General features: G+C 44.0%; 1 protein-coding gene across 1 annotated transcript in view; it reads left to right on the top strand.

Moving 5' to 3' along the window:
- The first annotated feature begins 3,833 nt into the window (after nt 1-3,833).
- The window catches only part of MAP3K21 (mitogen-activated protein kinase kinase kinase 21), a 53,609-nt gene continuing 36,384 nt past the window's right edge, over nt 3,834-21,058 (top strand). Inside the window, exon 1 of the mRNA XM_056852516.1 lies at nt 3,834-4,661. Within this exon, the coding sequence (XP_056708494.1) occupies nt 3,857-4,661 (805 nt within the window). The 5' untranslated portion in view covers nt 3,834-3,856. The remainder of the gene's footprint in view (nt 4,662-21,058) is intronic.

A 21,058-nucleotide genomic window follows, 5' to 3' on the forward strand; every position in this document is an offset into this window, starting at 1 on the left:
TAAATTGTGGTGACTTGCACTGGTTGTTTACATTATACTTAGTTGGATTGCTTATGTTCTTATTCTTTAAATTTTGTATCCTGCTGTATTATTTATGTAGGACTGTACTGATTCTCTGTAATGAATGTGACTTTAACACTCATAAGTAGTAAAAAAAGACATAATACCCAAAGGGATATATGGAAAGTTTTTATTTAAGGTGGTAATATCAACTATTGTATTAAGGACTTCTGTATATTGTTGCCAAACATCTATTCCAGTACCTGGAGGTTGGCAACCCTAGTGTAAATGAATGGGGGGGGGGGTCGAGAAAAATTTGATCTATTATCAGTAAATGTTTGATTTGTATACCTATTTTATGTACCCACATAACCAGGGTTGCGTAAAAATTTCCTGGGCGAAAAGGGGTCGCAAGTGGAAAAAGTTTAAGAAGCCCTGCCTAGGGGAACCTATGTCAATCACCTTAATCATAGAGTTGGAAGGGACCACCAGGGTCATCTAGTCCAACCCCCTGCCCAATGCAGGAAATTCACAACTACCTCCCCCCCACACCCCCTCAGTGACCCCTACTCCATGCTCAGATGGCCAAGATGCCCTCCCTCTCATGAACTGCCTAAGTTCATAGAATCAGCATTGCAATGGGTGTGTAAGGCAAGGAAGGCCAAACTGATTTATGCTTTTATTCCAGCTCTTAATGGGGGACTCATGATTTTACTAAATAGTGTATTAAGGATAGTATTTGTATTCGTTTATTAATGTATATTATTGAATTTTAACTATTAGTATTCGTTCTCGGGTTTGTATTCTTTGGATGTTGGAAGCGCGAATGTTGTGTGCGTGTGTGTGTGTGAAGAGCCGTCAAGTCACAGCCGACTTATGGCGATCCCTTTTGGGGTTTTCATGGCAAGAGACTAACAGGGGTGGTTTGCCAGTGCCTTCCTCTGCACAGCAACCCTGGGCCAGATTTTCGTATAAGCTAAACAAGCTATAGCTTAGGGCCCCACTCTCTTGGGGCCCCCAAAAATTTAAAGGAAAAAAAACCCTGGATGTACATTTCCAAAATATAAGATAAAAAGCAAATAAAATAAAACCTACATACAACAACAGTGTTTTGTGTTGTGTAAGCTCCTATGATGTAACTGTATTTCAGTTCAACAATTACTTTAATAAAATACATATTTTGTTATGTGCAAATGGTTTTAGATACCTATTGTGTGTAAAGTGCCTTCAAGTTGCAGCCGACTTATGGCGACCCCTTTTGGGGGGTTTTCATGGCAGGAGACTAACAGAGGTGGTTTGCCAGTGCCTTCCTCTGCACAGCAACCCTGGTATTCCTTGGTGGTCTCCCATCCAAATACTAACCAGGGCTGACCCTGCTTAGCTTCTAAGATCTGACCAGTTCAGGCTAGCCTGGGCCATCCAGGTCAGGGCAGATACCTATTAGGTCCATAAATTACCATATAGCATATATTCAACACAAAAGAACAGCGACAATTTGTTGTTGACCAAGGACAGCTGGACATATAAAGGGCCCCATTCCCTTCAATAGCCTAGGGCCTCAACAAACCTAAATCCGGCCCTGACCCTGGCCTTCCTTGGTGGTCTCCCATCCAAATACTAACCAGGGCCGACCCTGCTTAGCTTCTCAGATCTGACGAGATCAGGCTAGCCTGGGCCATCCAGGTCAGGGCAGATACCTATTAGGTCCATAAATTACCATATAGCATATATTCAACACACAAAAAAACAGCGACAATTTGTTGTTGACCAAGGACAGCTGGACATATAAAGGGCCCCATTCCCTTCAATAGCCTAGGGCCTCAACAAACCTAAATCCGGCCCTGACCCTGGCCTTCCTTGGGGGTCCCCCATCCAAATACTAACCAGGGCCGACCCTGCTTAGCTTCTGAGATCTGACGAGATCGGGCCAGCCTGGGCCACTCAGGCCAGGGCGCGAATGCTGCAGATCTCTGAATTTCATACGGAACGGGCCAATTGGCCGTAATAAAACGGACTGGCAGCGCTGCAATGGTAGCCCCGGCCCCGAGAGAGGCACAAGGCGCCGCTTTCCAGTCCGTGGGCTCTCCCAAAGGGGGCGAGCCGCTCGCCGCCTTCCAACCGCCCACGGGCGCGCGAGGACCGCCAGAACCCTCCCGCCGCACTTCCGCCCGCAGGGGGGGGGGCCCGGCGGCGCGAGCCACCTGCGCGCGCCCAGCGCCGGGGCGGCCGCGTCACGTGCCCGGGGCCGGCCAATCCGGGCGGCCCGAGAGCTTCTCGGGGGCGGCGGACGTGTCTCGCGCCGCCTGGGGCTGAGGGCTCCTCAGCGACCGTTGCCGGCGCCCCCCTTTACCTGTCGCCTTCCGCGGCGCTCCTGCCGCCGCCTCACCTGCGCGGAGGAGTTTCTATCCCGCGCCGGCGGCTTGAGCAGTCGACCTCTTTGCCAGCGCGGGGCTGGCTGCGCGCTTCTCCGCCCGGTGGCTCCTGCTCCAGCCGCCACAACTCACTTTTGTACCGCTCTTGTGGTTTTCCTGGCACCCCTTTCCTATCTGTTCTGTAGCTTGGGAAGTTTTTCTCTCTGACTCTTTCCCCCCCATCTTCTTCCTCCCCTCTATTCTCTCGGACTCTTTTTCTTCCTCCCCTCTTTTTTCTTCCTCCCCTCTTTTTTTTCTTCCTCCCCTCCCTATCTCTTTCTGCCTCTGGGTTCCATTATCTTAAATCTCCCCGCTTCCTCCTTGGCCTGAGCGCAGGAAAAAAAACAAAAAACCTTTATCTGAAGAAGGGAGCTGTGGCTCACGAAAGCTCACACCCTACCAGAAAATATTTTTGTTAGTCTTTAAGGTGCTACTGGACTCTTGCCCTTTTCTACCCCCCTTTATGTTTGCGCCTCTCAGGACCCCCAGCCTTTGTCCCCTCTCTTTCTACTCTGCTTCTGTGACCCCTTGCCCCCCGTCTTCTGGAGACCTCGCCTCCATCTTTCCCGTGCTGCTTTCACCTTCTGCACCCACAGGGTCCCCCTCTCTTTGCCGCCACCTTGACGCTTCTCCGCCCAGTTGCTCCTGCTCCAGCCGCTGCAACTTACTTTTGTATTGCTCTTGGGATTTCCCGGCGCTCCTTTCCTATCTCTTGTGTAGCTTGGGAAGTTTTTCTCTCTGACTCTCCCCCCCCCCCCGTTCCTCCCCTCTGTGCATCATTCCTAGCTCTTTCTGCCTCTGGGTGCCATTATCTTAGATCTCCCCACTTCCTCTGTGGTTCCTCCTTGGCCTGAGCCCACACACACCCCTTTATGTTTGCTGCTTCTCAGGACCCCAAACCTTTGTTCCCTCTCTGCTTTGCTTCTGTGACCCCTTGCCCCCGTCTTCTGGAGACCTCGCCTCGATCTTTCCTGTGCTCTTATGCTTCTGCTTCTTTCACGCTGAGAGCTGGTGTGGTGGTGAAGAGCGGTGGTTTGGAGCAGTGGACTCTGATCTGAAGAACCGGGTTTGATTCCCCACTCCTCCACGTGAGCGGCGGAGGCTAATCTGGTGAACTGGATTTATTTCCCCACTCCTCTGCATGAAGCCAGCTGGGTGACCTTGGGCTAGTCACGCTCTCTCAGCCCCACCCACCTCCCAGGGTGTCTGTTGTGGGGAGGGGAAGGTAATTGTAAGCTGGTTTGATTCTCCTTTAAGTGGTAGAGAAAGTCGGCATATAAAAGCCAACTCTTCTTCATCACCTTCTTCATCCACAGTGTCGCTCTTTCTCTACCACCACCTTTACATTCTCCTAAAGCAGTGAGGAGAGCCTTTCCGAGGGAGCTTCCCTGACAGCTTCCAATGCTGAGGCTGAACCTGATGTGTTTCGGGCCACCACTGTGACCATGGCTTTTCTGATCCCCGAGGGAGTGGCTGAAGGGGCTTTGGGGGCCAGTGGCACCTCTTGCCCTCTCTGGACTGTACTGTATGACTATGAAGCCACTGGAGAAGATGAGCTGAGCTTGCGGCGGGGAGAAGTGGTCGAAGTTCTCTCTAAAGATGCTGCGGTTTCTGGAGATGATGGCTGGTGGGCAGGCAAAATCCGCCATCGCCTTGGTATCTTCCCAGCCAACTATGTGACTTACCAGCCAGGACGTTATCAACATCCCCAGTTGGGATTATTGGAGAAGTCTGGGCATCGAGCCCAGAGTCTAACAATGGGTGATGGACATTCTACAGGCGGTGAAGACCATCTCGGTTCTCTTGCAGAGATTGACTTCCAGTATCTGGAACTGCAAGAGATCATTGGAGTTGGGGGCTTTGGCAAAGTTTACAGAGCGATGTGGAAGGGCCAGGAAGTGGCAGTGAAAGCAGCTCGGCAGGACCCGGATGAGGACATCACGGCCACAGCGGAAAGCGTACGGCAAGAAGCAAAATTGTTCTCCATGTTGAAACATCCCAATATCATTGAGCTTCATGGTATCTGTTTGCAGGAGCCCAACCTCTGCCTGGTTATGGAGTTTGCTAGGGGAGGACCGCTCAATAGAGCTTTGTCAGGGGCTTCCCCAATCACAAGTGGAAGCCATTGGGGCCGGCGCATACCTCCTCATGTGCTGGTCAACTGGGCGGTACAGATCGCTCGTGGGATGCTCTACCTTCATGAAAAAGCCATAGTTCCTATCCTCCACAGAGACCTCAAGTCGAGCAACAGTAAGTATTTTGATACTGAACAGGTTTTTTTTTAATGAAAGCTAGGAACACAACTTGTACTTTCTCTATTATGTTTAAATGTTATAATCACAAGAAGCTCTATACGTTATTTTAAACTATTCTGCTTTTTGAAATGAATGAGATGAAAGAAACATGTTTGGGAGGCCTGGATAGATGAAGCCCAGATGAAGCTGCCTTACACTGAAAGGTCATCGGTCCATCAAGGTCAGTATTGTCTACTCAGACAGGCAGGGGCTCTCCAGGGTCTCAGGTGGAGGTCTTTCACATCACCTACTGCCTGATCCTTTTAAGTGGAGATGCTGGGGATTAAACTACGGGCCTTCTTTATGCCAAGTAGAGGCTCTACCACTGAGCCAAAGCCCCTCCCCAGTAGGAGAGGGAAAAGCCACAGCACAGCTCTGATTCCTTGAAGCCAAGTAAATTTATGAGTTTGAAAACCAAAAAGTAATATTGGCATCATGTTATTTTCAAGTTGCTACCATTTGTGTGCCTGTCAGAATCTTCTTTGTTTACCTTATGTTGCAGGATAATCCAGTCCAGTTGCATGTGGGTTCCAGCAAAGTTTACGCATCTACTAGCATTTCAGTGCTCAGCTGTGTTGTATTCTTAGAAAACTTGTATAGCCGTCCCTTGTTCTTTCATTACAAGAAGGGGCTGGATCAGCCTTCTCTTCTGAATCATTTGCCTCTCCATACATGGGTTATTAGAACTTCAAAACGCCTTTATTGTGTGATCAGTTTAATGCAGACAGGACTACTGTTTATGCTTGGCCTGATTTAGCCATGCTAGTGATGCATGATAAAAACACTAATTTATAGGATGCTGATTTTTTGTTTCCTGTTGTTCAGCTTTTGGGGACATCATCATGCTGTACCATTTTGGGCTATGGAAAGATTTTTAAGATGGCTCATTCCATTCTTATATCCATTGTCAGCCCAAGGTGCTTACTTCCATAACTTGTTACCAATGTGTAGAGAAACCATTCATTTTCTCTACCTGCTCTGGTATATCAAATCCTTGGGTTGGTGATAGGGGTTCTTGGTGAGGCTTATAGTACTACCAGCCACATTTGAAAACTTCATAAAGAAGACCAGTTCCATTTCAAATGGAGAAATACTTTGTGGAGAGTGACCCACAGTTGGGTGAGCGAAGCATGCTGTGGTGGAATAATTTTTTAACTGGTTTCAGAGTAAGGGATGGAAACTTTCATGTTATTCCACCTAGGCCCAATTAGTCTATTTTACTGGAATGTTTCCTTTAAAAAACCTTTATCTCTTTTCTAGTACAGAAATGCTCTTAGTTTTCTTCATTGTTTCCCTGTTGATTTACTCTGGAATTCTTTTTGTGCTTTGCATGTTGAGACAATGCCCATCTCTTTCTGTATTCCTTTGACAAAGTTAATATCTTTTTGTGTGTTTCTTTAGCAGAATATCTATGAAATCCACTATTATTGTTCTCTGTTATGGTTGGTGTTGCAACAATGACTTTTTCATGTCAGTAGACACATAGCATGTGCAGTGACATAGCTAGGATTTTGAGGCCCTGGCAAGGCACATTATGGGACCTTCCTGTACCACTAACACACCAATTTCACATTTGCAAATCAAAAGCATTATTTTAAAATTGTGTCTGCTTTTAATTGCATACCCAATCTTACCTTTTATCTTTTTCTAGCACGTTTCTATCCCTTTCTTCAAGACATGTAGACCAGAATGCATGATTTCTCTTTCCTCATTTTACCTCACTACACACCTGTGATTAAGCTGAGGGTGACTGGTCCAGGGTCTCTCAGCAAGCTTCAGTGCACAGTACGGTCTTAAAACTAGGTCTCACAGGCCTGTTTATAAGGTTGCACCCGGATACACATGTGTAGTTATATGGTAGTGCAAAAATGGTAATACATGAAACTGTAGGTCACAAAAAAGCCTGGTAAATTTTAAACAGCAGCCCTTCACGGTCAGTTCTTAGAAATGTGCCATTTCTATTACTGTGTTGCCATTTAGATTAATTAGTTGCCATGTGACCAGATTACTCTGTCTTTACCCCAGATAAAGGGGTATCAAATCTATCAAATCTTGAACATTTTCCAAATATGGCTGGTTCTTGGTTGGTGCAGAGAAATAGACGGAGGATGTAATAAAGAGAACAAGGGCAAAATGAAGTTTTTGAACAGTAAAGGGTGTGTGTGATTAGGTTGGAAATGGGCAAAACAGGCCAAGTATAAATAAGGATTGGGTAACAGAGGTGCCTTGATTTCTTTTTTTAATTTTATGCAAGCAGATGAGAAGAGAAAAATGATTAGTTTGGTGCGCTAGCCATGGATGCATAGGCAGAAGTGGAGGACTATGAAGCCATGGAAGATGGAAGTGTATGCCTTTTTTCATAAAAAGTCATGTGAATTCAAGAGGACAGGACACAATTAAGTGTAAAGGCTAGAGATGCTTGCATTTGCTTAGCCATGAGGTCTGCTAATAGTTGTGATGGCAGGTGACAGCCCAGTGGAAAGTATCTGGGTGAGGGTAAGGGAAGGAAGGACAAATGATATTGTGGTTGAAGTCTGCTGCAGGCCACTTGACCAGGGAGAGGAGGTGGATGCTGTCCTCCTTGAGCAGCTGGACAGTGTATCCAAACATGATCTGGTAGTTATGGGTGACTTCAACTTCCCTGATGTGTACTGGGAGACTAACTGCTAAGCATCCACAATCATGCAACTTCCTGGCTAACAACTTCCTGTTTCAAATGGTGGAGGAAGCTACGAGGGGCTCGGCCATACTCGACTTAATGTTAACCTACAGGCAAGAAAGAATTGGTAGATGGGATGAAGGTGGTAGGGTCCTTAGGGGGAAGTGACCATGTCATCCTAGAATTCCTTTTGCTATGAGAGACCAAGGAAGTTTGTAGCCAGACATGTATGTTAGATTTTAGTAGGGCAGACTTTAATGAACTCAAGAGGCATGCTGAGATTCATTCCATGGCCAAAAACTCTGGAAGGGAAAGGAATGACTGAAGGGTGGGCTCCTAAAACAAGAGCTCTTGCAAACTCAAGCCATCAATATTCCAACAAGATGAAAACGTCGTAGGGGATCCAAGAAGCCAATGTAGATGAACAGAGAACTCCATGATGAGCTAAGGTAGAAAAAGGAAATGTTCATGAAATGGATGGAAGGACATACCTCCAAAGAAGAATATCTGAGGGTTACTAGGTACCATATAGGTCAACCATCAGAGAGGCCAAAGCTTAGTGTGAGCTGAGGCTGACCAGGGAGGCTCGCTACAACAAGAAAAGCTTCTTCAGATATGTGAGGAGCAAATGCAGGATAAGAGGTGACAGGTTCACTGTTGGGTGAAAATGGAGAAACTCTGACTGAGGATAGAAAGAAAGCAGAATGGATTAATGCTTATTTTGCCCCAGTTTTTCCCCTGAAGTGAACAGGCTTCTCTAGAGATGGTAGTAGAAAAGTCAGGGCTGCTGGTTGACATGGACAGAAAGGTTGTTGAGAAGCATCAGGCCGCGTTAGATGAGTACAGATCCCCTGGGCCAGATAATGTGCACCCGAGAGTGCTCAAAGAACATTCTAGAGAGCTTGCATAGCCTTTGTCCATCATTGTCAAGACCTCTTGGAGGATGAGAGATGGGCCACAAGACGGGAAGAGGGTGAATGTTATCCTGGTCTTCAAAAAAAGGGAGGAGGGATGACTCAGGAAACTACAGGCCAGTCTGTATCTGACCTCTGTCCCAGGGGATTCAATGTTGTTGCCGCTGAAGTGGCGCATGCCAGTTTTGGCCAACATAGCTTAGTACTCAAAGTTCTGATTTTCTCAGAGTGAGACAGTTGTTGACAAGGATGACCAACATTGGCTTTGCTCTTCTGGATCATTTTCAGAGTCTGTTTGTACCCTAAAACATATTTACCACTTTTCATAACCAGCTGAAGCCTGGAGTTGGTGGACTCTAGGAACTTATTGTCTTCTTGGCAGCCACCATCCTTGCAGCTCATGTTGGACCTGCCATTACCAGAGTGATGCCTCCAAGATTGCAGGGCAACGAGGAAAGGCAATTTCAGGCTGGCACTTAGAGGTGGGCAGGGAGCTCCTCCTTTTGGCAGCAGAGGATAGGACTCAAAATAATGGGTTGAAATTATGGGCGGAAAAGTACTGGCTGGATATTAGGAAACTTTTTTTTTTACAGTAAAAGTAGTTTAGCGGTGGAATCGTCTGCCTAGGGAAGTGGTGAGTTCTCTCTCACTGGCAGTCTTCAGTCAGCACCTGGACAAACACTTGTCAGGGATGCTTTAGGCTGATCATGCATCGAGCAGGGGGTTGGACTAGATGGCCTGTATGGCCCCTTCCAAAACTATGATTCTAGTGCATAGGTTGCTGGAAGTTTGATGGGAATGAAATGTTTCAGTTTTAGCTACCCAAGGACAGAAAGTTCCAGCCCAACATGAACTCCTTTTTAATCCACAAAGGCCAATGATAGCCTAAACTTAATCCATATGGGGTATGAATAGATCCCATTCAAATCCACATAAACGGAGATTAGATAGCCTTTCTGGTGCTATTCAGTTAAGAATTATGAAATTTTTGTTTACACCCACCTGTCTCAAGTGCACAAAGGTTGGTTATTAAGTATTACATTGGTTCTACCTTTGCTCTCAATGAAGCAAAAGATGATGCACAAGAATATAATAAAGCAGAGATTGTTTGGGGCTTCCCTTGCTCTCAAAGGTTAACCAGATCCTTTTCTGTTAGCTCTGACAGAGCCTCTCTTGGTTATGAGAAGTCAAACGTCTCTTTGTTCTGGGTATTTTTTGAAATAATTTCTGGCAAAACTAGTACAAAAGCCATGGCAATAAAATCCATCATGGAAGATTTTTGTTTCCTTAACTGTGCAATCCTAAACAGAGTTATATCTTTATAAATCCATTAAACCTTAGAAAGAGTAGTTCAGAAAGGTGTAATTCTGCGTAGGATTGCACTGTTAGTGTCTTTTAATAAGTTTCCTGATTTTAAGTTTCTTTTAATATGAAATTTTTTATTCTATTTGCCTTGCTAGCATGATGTAGTGGTTAGGAGCAGTAGACTCTAACCTGGAGAACCGGGTTTGATTCCTCACTCCTCCACATGAGTAGCGGACTTTTTATCTGGTGAACCGGGTTGGTTTCCCCACTCCTATACATGAAGCCAGCTGGGTGTCCTTGTGCTAGTCACAGTTTTTTCAGAACTCTCTCAGCCTCACCTACCTCACAAGGTGTCTGTTGTGGGGAGAGGAAGGGAAGGAGATTGTAAGCCAGTTTGATTCTCCTTAAAAAAGTAGAGAAAGTCGGCATATAAAAATCAACTCTTCTTGCAGAAGACCCAGATTAGTTTATAAACTTTCCACAACCTTTCTGGGCCTGTAAAAAGAACTTAGAAGTTGCCATGAGGGATCAGAATAAAGGTCTGTCTATTCCCAAGAGCTTCAAAGGATGGAGGCTCCATCTTCACTATCACAGCTGATATGTCTGAGTTTGAGTATCTGTTGAATGGAAGGACATGCTGCTCACTAACTCTCTCCAATGTAAACTTTCACAGCTATGTTTTAGTTCTTTCCAAACTCCCATCTCCTCTTGTGGCATTACTGCCTCTCAGAAGAGTAAGAAAAAGAGAAGAAAATCTGTAAACTTTAAAAATAATGCTGAATTAAATACACCCTGTATCAGGGTGGATTTGATTTAAATCAAACGGATTTAAATCACGATTTAAATCACTAGTCAGTAAGACTATATGTAAATCATGGGCTTCTACATAAACAGCACTTCTCATGATGTTGTTTCATTTGGGCCACCAGGCCTTGCATTTCTTTGTTGCAGTGTTTGCATTTTGCACACATGCCTGCGTTACCCATAGGTAGAGGAACTCCATTAAAATATTTCCAGACTAGGTCTCTTTTACGGCCTGCTGCCATTATAGGTTTGCTCCTCCAGGGAGAGAATACTGTGATAAACTTCAGGCTATACACACAAAGATCTCAAGACTTGGAGAATTCTGCTCAAAAGGTTTCATTATCATTTTTACTGCTTGCCCCTCTCACCTAGCTCCTTGTGCAGATCTATTCCATTCCAATCAATCTTCTGTTCATTGAACTTCTTGAAACTTAGCACTTAAGAGGGAAGGGGTTGATTCTGTGTACATGGATTTGCAATGTGATTAAGGTCTTTCTCAACTCTGTATGTTTATATAACATTTTTGCTGTGAAGAAAAGGTATGTTATCTCTGCAGACCCAAATTCACAGTTTTGAGAACTGCAAAACCAAGCATAAAACCTTCAGCATGCACTAGATATTAGGGAGTAAAGGGCTCCTTCTTAAAAACACAGTGAAGGGACAATTATGGAAACACATTGGAGACTAAAAATGTATTTGCCTAGCACCAGGAAAGAGCCCCGTGGCGCAGAGTGGTAAAGCTGCAGTACTGCAGTCAAAAGCTCTGCTCACAACCTGAGTTCGATCCCAACAGAAGTTGGTTTCAGGTAGCCGGCTCAAGGTTGACTCAGCCTTCCATCCTTCCGAGGCCGGTAAAATGAGTACCCAGTTTGCTGGGGGTAAAGGGAAGATGGCTAGGGAAGGCACTGGCAAACCACCCCATAAACAAAGTCTGCCTAGGAAACATCGGGATGTGACGTCACCCCATGGGTCAGGAATGACCCGGTGCTTGCACAGGGGACCTTTACCTTTAGCACCAGGAAGGCTGCAAGTTTGGTGCCAGGCTAGCATCTCTGAAGAGGGATTTCCAGAAGCTTGGCACTACTGTAGAAAGGCCCCTGTCTCTCGTGATCACTCGCTTCTGCCAGTGAGGGCACACAGAGCAAAATCAATGTGTAGCTCAACAGTGGAGTTCAAAGGGCTGTTTCACACATGCGGCAGCATCACATTCCTTCCATGCAATTATTCTAAGCCTTGCTTGTGTCTGAGGCATACCTAGAGATAGTTGCATGTGTGTGTACTTCTGCCTCACATGGAGGTAATCTTTACACAGCTGTTCAAATCGTCCTCAGTTCTAGACAGAAGATGCACTGTAAAGGAGAATGTAATCAAGGTGGGGTATTATTTAGTGTGTGGGGGAAAATGTCCCATTTTATGAGGTGACTTAATAATCTTTGGTGTATAGGGCATTCACATGAATTGTCAGCAATTCTAATATTAAAAGTTCTGCTTCAAAATGTCTTTGGCTGCATTCAGATGTCACAACAAATGATATTAAACTGGGATTCATTTCTTAACCAAAATTGAATCCAGGTTTAGAATCCCAGTTTGTGGGGAAATAACTTGGGGCATTCCACACAGGGACTCTTTCCACTGCTGATACACAATTGTCCCTTGAAGTTGGAGCAAAAGGAGAAAGCCCTGGGAGCCCCTGATGTCATGCTTTGAAACGGCACCATCCTGTGTGGAACTATCCGCCCCTCCCAAAAAAAGTTGGGGCATCCTGTTGGCTACAAGAGACAGGCAGCCCATTCCTGAAGGGGGGAGCAGCTCCTTAGGGGCCGGTGTGACCCCGCGCTGACGTAGGTGCTACCTTGTCACGGAACAAGGTGGCATCCAGGCGCTGCTGTCCCCCACCGCTAGCAGAGCCGCTCCAGCAGGGCTTTCTCAGAAAGGAAAGCCTGCGCCAGCATAGGGGGCGTTCCTGGAGGTAGAGCTGCCTTTAGGCAGTTTCCACATCCCTTTTGCCCTGGGAACGCCTCCTTGAGCGGTGACGGGCTGTGCCACCTTTTTGGGTGGTGCAGCCACGCTGTTTTCAATGGAGTATTTCCCCCTTTTTTCCCTTTTTATAGTTTAAAAAAGGCTCTCTTTTTTTTTTGCTCTGCGGCAGCTGGGAAGCCCTTGAGGATGTGGTGCGGCTCCACTGCTCCCAGCTGCTGCAGATCTACCACTCCTTCAGGATTGTGCTCAAAATATCTGCTTGAAAACCACCTCTGGCCAACTCAAACATTTACGTGCACACATCACAGGTAACCAGATTGCCATCCAGACTCTTGGCAATAAAACAAAGCCACATGGGCTTTTGCTGCAGTAGTGTCAGCCCTGAAGGTGCATGAAACATTTGTGAAACATTTCTGGCACATAGAAGCTTATATATGTGGTATAGTTTAGCATTGTCTAGTAGCTTTTCTACTTCTGGATCCTGTAAACTAGGAATAATCTTAAATATCTTTAAATACACGTGGGCTGAACTGTTGCTCTCAACTTCATGTGAAGTAAGGTAATGAAAGGTATTAAGCTAACAGTGCAATCCTAGGAGTAACTCCACATAGGATTGTGCTGTAAATGATGATCTATGGTTGTGTTGGAATGGTGTTAGTAGGAGGTTGGCCTGTTTACAAAAATGCACTAAGATGCTGTCATTTAGGGATTGTATATAGAAATGTACATACATTTAGAAGTCTAATCCCCCCCACTCCCCAATGAATAAGAGATAAGGTGTTTAAATTTTTAGTACCAGTTAGGTAACCATTTTAATCTGGATAAACCAATACTGTCTTTGTTTGCTGTCTGTCAGCTTCTTGTCTCTTAAAAAGTTAAAGTTCTTGTGTTGCAGATTTTGTACAAAAGTGGCCTTGTAGAGTAACAGAGTACTTAGGCGTGGGTGCCAGGCTGTTGCTGATTATACTTCATCTTGACAATGAGAGCATATGCACTTTATTTCTGAATCCGTATCAAGTGACTTACTAAGGTTTTAAAAAGTAGTCTTTAAGGAAAGTTACAGTAAATGTTCTCACTTTATCCCACACTGTTTTAAAAACAAAATTCAGCTTTTGACATGGCTGTAATTGCAGGGTGTGCATTATAATACCCAAATTCTGATTTATACCTTGCTGCCAGGGGGATTTTCATAAAAGGTGCCAGTTTAAGATAGTTTGAAAGTTGGCTTGATGGCAGAAAGCTATGAAATCTCCAGTAGAGTGCAATAAATCTACAAGCAGAAAGGTTGGGATGTAGGATTTAGAGTAAAAAGAACACACAGAAGCCAGGCAGGAGGCTAGCGGAGCAGCCCGATATAGTATGTATGCCAGGGGAGATTATCCAATTTATTGCAGGTATTCGGTGAAATATTCAGGTATGAAAGGGCTGGATATTTGGCAGACAGTGTGGGAATTGTGATTCAGGCAGACGCAAAAGGGGTTGGGGGAGAGTCTATACCAACTCGAAACTCAAGTTGTTCCTTTACACAAAAGGTACAGCTTTACTTGCTGATCTTTCAAACTGCAGAATATGCACTTCAGATGCACTGTGTGACTGTGTGTAGCTTAAAGTACAAAAAAACCCCTCCTTGCTACATTAAATCTTCCCCTATCCACGTTTTTTTAAAATGTCTCAAAACTCCATTGGTAAAGCAACCAGAGTATGTGAACAGGGAAAGCCAAAATCAACTTCTCTCTCCAAAGTTCACTGCCAAGGGGTTCTTTCTGTAGTGTCAGTTGAATCAGCCCTAGACATGCCAGTGTTGGCAGAACAATTCCGCTTTGTTCTTTTCACTGCTAATGAAATGTTTGTTTTTGCAGGTGTGCTTTTAACTCAAGCCTGATAAGCCAGCAGCCTTCTCTCTTCTTCCTCCCAAACACTGCAACCAAAACGATTTTCATTCCGTAGTTTGAAAACTCAAGGCATGAAATAATCTTGAAACTTATTCAGACCCAAGCATTTAAGGTTGTTTATTAAAACCTTAATTTTCCACTGTGGAAACAATAGAGACTGAAGCAAGTTATTTATCAGTCATATTAGTAGCAAGACTTTCATTTTCTTTTGGATCATGTAGTAAACAAGCATAGTCATTGCGGCTTAAAGCTGTAGGGAAGCCTGGAGCGCCAGTGTGGTGTAGTGGTTAGAGTGCTGGATTAGGAAGTGAGAGACCCACGTTTGAATCTCCACACTGGTAAGGAAGCTTTCTGGGTGTCCTCGGGCCAGGCTCGACCTGACCTACCTCAAAGCCTTTTTGTGAGGGTAAAACAGGGTAATGATGTAAGCCATGTTGGTCCCCTGTAGACAGAAAGGTGGGGTATAAATGAAGAAAACAATTTTTCCTCTTTGTTTTGAAGTGTCTCCTACAGTTTAAACAGCTTAATTCAAAAGTCTTAATTTTGAAAAACTTTGACACATTCCTATGTCCCCTATGTCCCTCTGAAGTATTTTTATTTGGTCTGATGTATCTGTAATCTTCATGTATCTGTAATCAAGAACATCTAGTAATAAATTATAAGAACACTGAAATTATTATGCTTAGCCATGATAATAGTACACACAAATGAATGTTGGAGGAAAGCTTGAGTAAACAGATGGTAGTTCTTATTTATTTGGGCACTGTTTTACTCTTCGGCCTCTGGCAAGTATTACAAAAAGATAATTCATGTTGTATTGTAACATTTAAATGGAGAGCCACTGTTGTATAGTGGTTGGGGTGTCTGGTTAAGAACTAGGAGACCCTAAGATTCAGATCCACACTACCATGAAGATCATTGTGCAACCTTGGGTCAGTCACAGTCTCTCATGAAGCCTAACCTATGGTTGTTGAGAGGATGTAAAGGGGAAGGGAGAACCGTATACACTGGTGTAAGCTCTTAGGAGAAAAGGCAGAATAAAAATGCAGTAAAGAGAGCTACTGGCTTGGATCAGGTGGCATGAGCGAAAAATTCTCTATCTATTGCATTGTTTTTTAATCCTGCCCTCCCCTCCCACCAGGATCTTGGTTCTTCTTTCCCTGTTGTATGTTTGCAGCATCTCTGTGAGGAATTTACGATGAGAGTGTGACTGCCCCAAAGGTCATACCATCACATTAACATATTGGCTGATCTTTCCGTATTGATAGGTCCCAGAAGTTTTATTTTGTTCGATAATGCCCACTTTATGATGCAGTCACAAAGACTGCTTTCAGATATCACGATATACCATAGTTCGATCAGTCTGAAAACAGGCTGCCCAACAAACCGTGGTTTGTTGGCAGGTGCTAAACTGGGATTCTGAGTCACAATTTACACCTGTCTTGTTAACTGTAATTTGTGCTAACGATGATTCGTTGTAATTGCCTGAATGCAGGAAACCCTAGATTATTCGGTAGCCCTGCCTGTCAGCCTCCTCTATGCAAAAAGAGCAGCATAGGCCCACAGAAGACCTTGTCAATCCAGCTGCATTCAGCTAGTGATGGTGCTTTCCCAGGCTACACCCTCCTAATTGACTTCTCTGCTCACATCCCTTCCTTGCTAGTGATGATTCACCAAGTAGGAATACGCTTCAGAGATTTCAGCAAAGGGGAAGATTAAAAGGTAGTGAAATGGCAAGAGAGAAAGGGGGAAATTGAGCTGTCCAATGCTGGGATTGCTGTGACTCTCTGGATGGTAAACAACAGACTAACTGAGATTTATGCATGAACCGGTCTGCGTGTTCATTTTAACCGTAGTATTGGGAGGCTGCCATAGTGTCTGCCTTGTCCTCTGTGTGCCACTTGTAGCAATAGCTTAATGCGCTGTTAAAATAAAAATTATTGAAAGATCCGTGGCTGTTAGATTATACTGTTTCCACACCAGCTCCCGTAAATCTGCTACAATTTTATCCTGTCCTTCCTCCAAGGAGCAGTATACATGGCTCTCCTCGCTGCCATTTTATCCTTGCGACAGCCCTGTGAGAGAGCGGCTGACCCAAGATCACTCTGTAAGCTTCAAGGCTGAGTGTGGATTTGAGTCCATCATAGTCCTGCCCTCTGACGACTACGCTGCACTGGCTCTCAGATGCTGGAAATAAGGCACCGTGTAGGTGTAATTATGTTTTCTTGAGCCGATTAACTATTTGATTTTTACGAGCCTAGCAACTTCAAAGTATACATAAATAGTAATTTTAAAACTACGAATAACTACGAATTCTTAAACAGATGAATATAAAAAAATTCAGCGAAATTATGTGTGATAGTCTGGAATCTCCGATTCAAATCTTCCCATTGTCCCAAAGCTCCTGCCAAATATATGACTCAGCTTCATGCCTCTTTTTTTGTAATCCTGAATTATAATTCCATCAGAAACTTCCCTTCCTGTTGTACTTCCCCAGTTCTCCCGGCCATTTAGTTAGTTCTATAATTTTCTCCAGATTACCGTAGTTGCCCAGCTCCCAAGTATTCCTTTATCCTCTGTCGTAATCTTTTGTTTCTTGAAAAGAAGCCATTTTCTTCTGTGAGCCAAAAACGGTATAACTAGCCTGGCTTTAGAGCCAGTAATGAGAATCTTATCCTGGATACCAACTGAACTGCAACAGAGTCTCCCAGCGCACACTGGATCCCTCCTTCTTTCATCTGATTTCTTTGCAGACTAGGACAAGTAATCTTTGCTCTCCCTCTTGATCTAGGCTGAAAGAGTTGGCCCAAGGTTACGGGCAGCCCATTCCTGGAAGGGTGTGTGTGTTGCATGGCAGTTGGGAATGGCTCAGCCACACCGCTGCCAAAGAGGCTTCCTGGCCACCACAGAGACGAAAATACCATTTTTAGATAATAAAAAATAGAAGGGCAAAAAAGCCCCATTGCCTGTAGCAGAGCTATGCCATCAAAAAAGGTGGCATAGCTGTACCATCGCACCAAGGGGCATTCCCGGGCTGAAAGGGGTGAGGAGGCAGCCTGGGAACACCCCTCCATGCCAGCGTATGCTGCCTCTTCTGGGATTTAGTTCCCAGAGTGGCGGCGCTGGCAGGGAAGGCCAGCTCAGCTCTGCTTCATCCAGGCGCCGGCGTAAATGCTCTCCACACCAGTGTATGTGCCCTTTATCATGGGATAAGCGGGTTCTTGTGCTAGTGCGGGGTCACACCAGCTCCTAAGGAGCTGCGCCCCCCCCCCAGGAATGCGCCCTTAGCTTCATAGTTGAATAGGGAATTGAATGTAGGTCACCCTGGTCCTAGACTGACACCCTAACTACTATTCTTCATTTACTTTGAAAATTTGTTTACTTGAAACATTTCTGTGCTGCCTTTCCAGTATACAAGATGGAATATCTGTAACAATTGTCAATTAATAATACAATAATAAATAATACAATTAATAAATCAACAAAACAATAAAATCTTATAGAACTCAATAAAAGTTTGAAGTGGCTCTTTATGTTAACATAAAACAAATATAACAAAAGTTTTCATCAGTTTTACATTATAAATATTAATGAGCTGTTACTATAATATTCATTACTATTTAAGCCTTCTTGTAAGAACATATAGGTATATTGATGGGAGGAGTTCAGTATTGGAAGTTAATTTATAGGGAGCTCACTCCAAAGAATAACCTAGGATTCAGGTGTAATCTGTAGACTAATTTCCATTTCCAAGTTGCTCTTAACAAAGCATATTCATTTAATGGTTTCTATGACTCTACAAAGTATATTTGTATTACCTTTGTAAAACATGTTCAGTGGCACCTTAAAGACTAATAAAATGTATTCCAGCATAAGCTTTCATGAGTCAGACTTTACTTCATCAGATTGTGCATCAGGAGTACACAATTATTTTACAGATAGCCAAAGTTAATAAAAGGGGTTGGAGAGAGGAGTTGTAGCAGAGAGAGACCTGTTGTACATCATTCAGGTGTCAGTCTAGGACTGGAACAGATGTGGTTATTAAACATAATGAGGAAAGAGAAATCAGAGATTCCATCCTGTCATGCGTGCAGATAAACAAGATCCAGGCAAGAAATAAATCCATTAGCACATGTGTGAGGATCACCTCTAGTTGTAAGTGGTGGGCAAAGGAGGATAAACATCTAATAAGAGGAGTGAAATGTGAAATTTAATAAGTATAACAGCACAATCCTGAGTGGGGTGGTAGTAGAGGTGCACCTGAGGACAGCACAGCCAGGCCACCTCCAGATCAGTTTGCTGCCAGGTAAAGCAAGCCAAAAATGTAATTTTTGTGAAAACCCCATGGAAGTGCTCCATACTATTCCACAGGCCTGTGCCCCCCTTTTTGCAGACACAAGTTCGCACCAGCAGAAGGGGCCGTTGCCAGGGCACAAGAACTCAGGGAGCTGACTAAAGTCATCCCCGACCCTAGGAACGCCTCCTTTGGTGCCAGCTCGAGCCCTTGGCTGGAGGAAACACTGTTGGCAAGGCTGCACCGGCACCAGTGGCTCATGCTGCTCCCCAGATTCGGCATAAGTGGCCCTTCGCTGGCGTTAGTGCTGGTTTAGCCAGCTCAAGTTGCACTAATGCTGGTGCAGGGGTCATGCAGGCTCCTGTCCTCTTTTGCCCCCCCCCCTTTGTGGATTGCTCTGCCCATAACAGCAACTATCTCATTAATTTCCCATGTGAAATAAATGATGCTCAAAGTCTTACAAGATTGTTACCATATATGGAATGATAAATACCAGATGTTCAAGCTGGATTCAGAAAAGGAGGGGGCACTAGAGATCATATACTAAATGTACATTGGTTACTGGAGCTTATGAGAGAATTTCAGAAGAAAATCAGCTTGTGTTTCATAGATTACAGCAAAGCTTTGGACTGTATGGATCAAGAAAAGCTATGGTTGGTTTTAAAAGAAAGGGGGTTGCACAACATCTGAATGTGCATCCTATATGCTAGCTAAGAGACTACTCTTAGGACCGGTTATGGAGAAATGGAATGGTTTCCAGTTGGCAAAGATGTCAGCCAAGGATATGTATCTCTCTATCTGTTCAATCTATATGCAGAATATATCATAAGGAAAGCTGGCTTAGATATAAAGGTAGATCGAAATTGGCGGAAGGAACATTAACAATATGAGATATGCAAATGACACCACATTACTGGCAGAAAATAGCGAAGACTTGAAACGACTACTGATGAAGGTTAAAGCAGAAAGTGCCAAAGAAGAACTACAGCTGGACATCCAGAAGACAAAAGTAATGGCTACCGAGGAATTACAAAACTTTAAGCTTGACAACGAAGAAATAGAAATTGTTAAAGATTTTCTGTTCCTTGGCTCCATCATCAACCAAAAGGGAGGCTGCAACCAAGAAATCAGAGGAATTGAGACAGGGAAGGGTAGCCATGAATGAGGTAGCAGTGACCCTTAAGTGCAAGGATGTGTTGCTGGCGACTAAGATCAAGATAATTCATGCAATAGTATTCCCTGCTAATATTTATGAGTGGAAAAGTTGGACAATTAAAGTTGATGTCTTTGAAATGTGGTGTTGGAGGTGCGTTTTACAGATACAATAGACCACCAAAAAGACAAATAAGTGGGTTGTAGATTGAATCGAGCCTGAACTCTTACTAGAAGCTAAAATGACCAAACGGAGGCTATCGTACTTTGGGGACATTATGAGAAGACAATAGTCACTGGAAAAGATAATAATGCTAGGAAAAGTTGAAGGCAACAGGAAAAGAGGAAAAACCAACATGAGATGGATCAATCTCATGTTGGTTTTCCTCTTTTCCTTCTCAATCAAGGAAGCTACGGTCCTTAGTTTGCAAGACCTCAGCAAGGCTGTTAACGATAGAACATTTTGGAGGTCATTAATTCATTGGGTTGCCGCAAGTCGTAAGCAACTTGATGGTACTAAAAAAAACAACCCCACACACATAACTAATTAACATCTGTTAAGGGTGTGATCATGCTAAACTATTAACATCTATAATGAGTGAGGAAAGCTGAGTCTTTGTTCAAGCCTGGGAGAGACGGTATTCAATCTTTTTATGAATCTTCATTCAGCAGTTTCACATTGGATTCTACCTTTGAAGAATCTGTTAGTCATTAAGGTGCCCACAATTTTTTGCTTGTTTGCTTTTATTGCTCTAATCATGTATGGTGGGTCCTGTTACTGTGCATGTAAAACATTTATGGATTTATGTTGACCTTATTTTAAAATGCTACAGCTATTTGTTAATCCAAATACATTTATTTTAAAATGGCTTTTCACCCAGAGTCTACATGAAATGTTTAGTGTATTTAAATAGTCATGTAAATAAAGAACGTGAGTAAAAGATCTATCTGTTTTAGGATATTTTAATATATGGATATAATACCAGTATTGGAAACCCATTTTTCAATTTAGGTTCTTCTAGGCCATTTTTGCATGGTAATTAGCAGCGCGCTCCAGGCTGAATTGCCCCGCATATTTTTTTGAATTTTGCACGCTGAACCATCATTCCGGAAGTGACTGCGAAGCCGGCGCATACCTGGTTCGCATTACAAAAGAGCTTGTTTAACTCGACCTTTGGTGTTTGCCGAGAAGAATCCCCCTCAAGGACAATGCAAAACAACAGAGGCGTGTTAGCTATGCGTATGCTAATGGCTATGCAAACAGGACAAAGGAGCAGGCGAGTGGGCGGAGTGGAACTTCTCCTTTTGCGACAGGACCGTGAAAAGGCATTTTTAAAGTCTCATTTTAAAAAA

The sequence above is a fragment of the Euleptes europaea genome, chromosome 7 (assembly GCF_029931775.1).
Source record: "Euleptes europaea isolate rEulEur1 chromosome 7, rEulEur1.hap1, whole genome shotgun sequence".
Classification (NCBI taxonomy): domain Eukaryota; kingdom Metazoa; phylum Chordata; class Lepidosauria; order Squamata; family Sphaerodactylidae; genus Euleptes; species Euleptes europaea.